Source organism: Olea europaea, chromosome 10 (genome assembly GCF_002742605.1).
Source record: "Olea europaea var. sylvestris chromosome 10, O_europaea_v1, whole genome shotgun sequence".
NCBI lineage: Eukaryota > Viridiplantae > Streptophyta > Magnoliopsida > Lamiales > Oleaceae > Olea > Olea europaea.
Window position 1 is genome coordinate 19,258,435 of NC_036246.1, and position 2,581 is coordinate 19,261,015.

General features: G+C 34.5%; 1 protein-coding gene across 1 annotated transcript; it reads right to left on the minus strand.

The window, feature by feature from the left end:
• Nucleotides 1-1,651: 1,651 nt before the first annotated feature.
• On the minus strand, nt 1,652-2,328 carry LOC111401437 (transcription factor RADIALIS-like). Its single transcript, XM_023029169.1, has one exon. It carries the CDS (start codon nt 1,914-1,916, stop codon nt 1,680-1,682), a length of 237 nt encoding a protein of 78 aa, XP_022884937.1. The 5' UTR covers nt 1,917-2,328; the 3' UTR covers nt 1,652-1,679.
• Nucleotides 2,329-2,581: the final 253 nt, after the last annotated feature.

The following is a 2,581-nucleotide window of genomic DNA, read 5'->3' on the forward strand; positions in this document are numbered from 1 at the left end:
TTTTTTTGTATTTACCTTGCTTTTCGAGTACCAAATTCTACATTGTTCTACATTCCAATGGTCTAGATCCCGATCACAATAAAAGTGGATTATTATCTACAACCTAAATGCCTAATTTTGTGAGTATCCATGTCAGCTATGTGATTTTTAGCCCCTTTCAAATTTGATGATATTTTCCATACGAATTTCTCCATGTTTATTTACCATCTTTTCTCTTCCGTCATTCTTGACGATAATTGGATGTTGTGTGGGAGTAATTGGAGGTTATGGAAAGTTACAGGTTTGAATTTCAAGTTCAAATTCTTGACCTCAAATTTTATACCTCTAATGAGGTCAATAGATCCCAAGTTCTCTCACATCCATTTAAGTCTAATTCCAACACACTTGGACAAACCGTTAATCACATGTGGCTTCCTCCAGTGGTGTCCCCAGTGTGATTAAATTGTATTAATTATAATATGAATTAATTCAATAGTCAGATAGACCAAATTTTAAACGCAAAATTTTTGTAATTAACATTTTCTACTTACTTATTTCCAGCACTTTTGTCCTGATGGAAAATTAGATTTGCTCAGCTCATGATTTAAGACAAAATTAATAACCTCATTAATAATCCAGCCGTTTGTCAATTGCAAAGTCACATGTTATTTGACCACATTCCTTACAGAGTAGGTAATTTTTATATGGAAAATAATTTGTGCGATGGGAAATTTTGAGTTTTAGTAAATAGATCATAGGATCTTGATACAAATGCAAACATAGTAATATGACTGCTGTAAACTAAACATTACATCTTGATTTTATGTTAACTGATGAATAGGAGCACTGTAGGCAAATATAACAAAAGGGAGATTACAAAAGTAGGTAAGTGAACAAGAGTCTTCAATTTCCTTTACTTAGTGCAGTTCCTACGATCCTTATGAATTTTTAGATCCTATTAATCTTTTTTGACTTGATCAGCCTGCAAAGAAAGAATAGTACGATCTCAGAACATATAAAAAATAATAATAAAATCATAATTTATAGTAAAGACATGCTTTATTGAACATAATGAACATGATACTGAGAGAGTACGTGTGAGCAAATTTTGTCAAATATCCTATCAGAACTTGAACACATGAACGTACCAAAAATATCAGAAAGTTTGAAGGCTGACATATAAATGCACATGCTAAAAGACTGATGTAGAACTGCTGCCGAAAGTTTAGCAAAAGACCCGAGTCCATGTCTAGACAAGTGGCCTTAAATGAATAAAGGTTGCTAGAAAGAGGGAATAAAATATTGAGTTAGGTTTTGAGGGAATCTACATTGATACGGACTACAGCTGGTCTGTCTATCTCACATCTAACTATTAATGTGGAGTAGAATATTTTTATCAAGAAATAGGACCATTGGAATGTTATCCACAAAAAGCGTAATGGGATCAGATCTCATGTGGGCATCCTTTGGACCTTGGGACAGGATAAGAAGTTGAATGGAGTGTGTCTTTTTATTTCATTTGTAAATTCACAACTTCGGACTAATTGATGTTAAATCTTCTTGATGATAAGTTTATATTAAAGTTTAATTTTGTGAGAGTCTTGTTTTTTACTAAATCAAGAAACTTAAGCTTTCATTTAATGTGGAGAAAAGATTCTACTGAATTAATTACCTTTTTGATCTCCATGCATCCCTTTGGGCTAGCGTTTGTTTCTGCCTGACCCGTAATTTGGAAATGGGATGTTACCGGACTCAATGTGCTTGAGGTCCTCTACAAGAATCTCGTAGTGCCTTTTTACTTCCTCGGCAGATTTTCCGTCCACAGCCCGGGCTACATTTTGCCAACGATCTGGGGTCTCCTTATCATAAAGAGCTAGGGCCTTTTCAAACTGTTTGTTTTGCTTTGGAGTCCAAGACGAAAATGAATCTGAAGCCATTTGGATTTTGAAATTTCAAATATGTTTATACGAACAAAACCGAGTTGATTTTGCTTTTAGGAGTATACGATGTATTGTATTGTATTGTATGAAAAATAGAAACTGAGTAGAAGAATGCAGCAATGAATACTTAAGAAGTGATAAAAGTGGTTGGCAAAAAGATGATTTTAGTAGTGAAGAAAGAGGACTACAAGTCGAGGGGATAGTATGGGAAAGAAGTTCCTCACAGTGGCCCTTATAAATAGGAGGAAAAGTGGTGGGGTACTCCCAAGTCGGCGAATACACCTTTTAGGCAGAATATGGGTGACTCTTCCCTGTTACATACCATACATGCAAGAGACCACAAAATCATTTAAGGAAATTGTTATCGGCTGTGTTTGGTACGTAGTGCCTGATAAAGATTCCAAAGAACAATAATAAGATTTTCTTCTCTTCGGATTAAGCACGAACTTTACCTATTTCATTAAAAAAAGTGAAGTGAAGCCTTCGAGGAAAATAAAATAAATGGAAGCCATACATATATAACTTTAGACTAGCTTCTAATAAATCATATTATGACACGGTTTTCCTCCTGCTACAAGTGAGAATCATCGATTTCTTCAAAGAATTTAGGGTCTTCAATGAAATATGAATTATCCCACTGCCGTGGACATCACAATAATAAG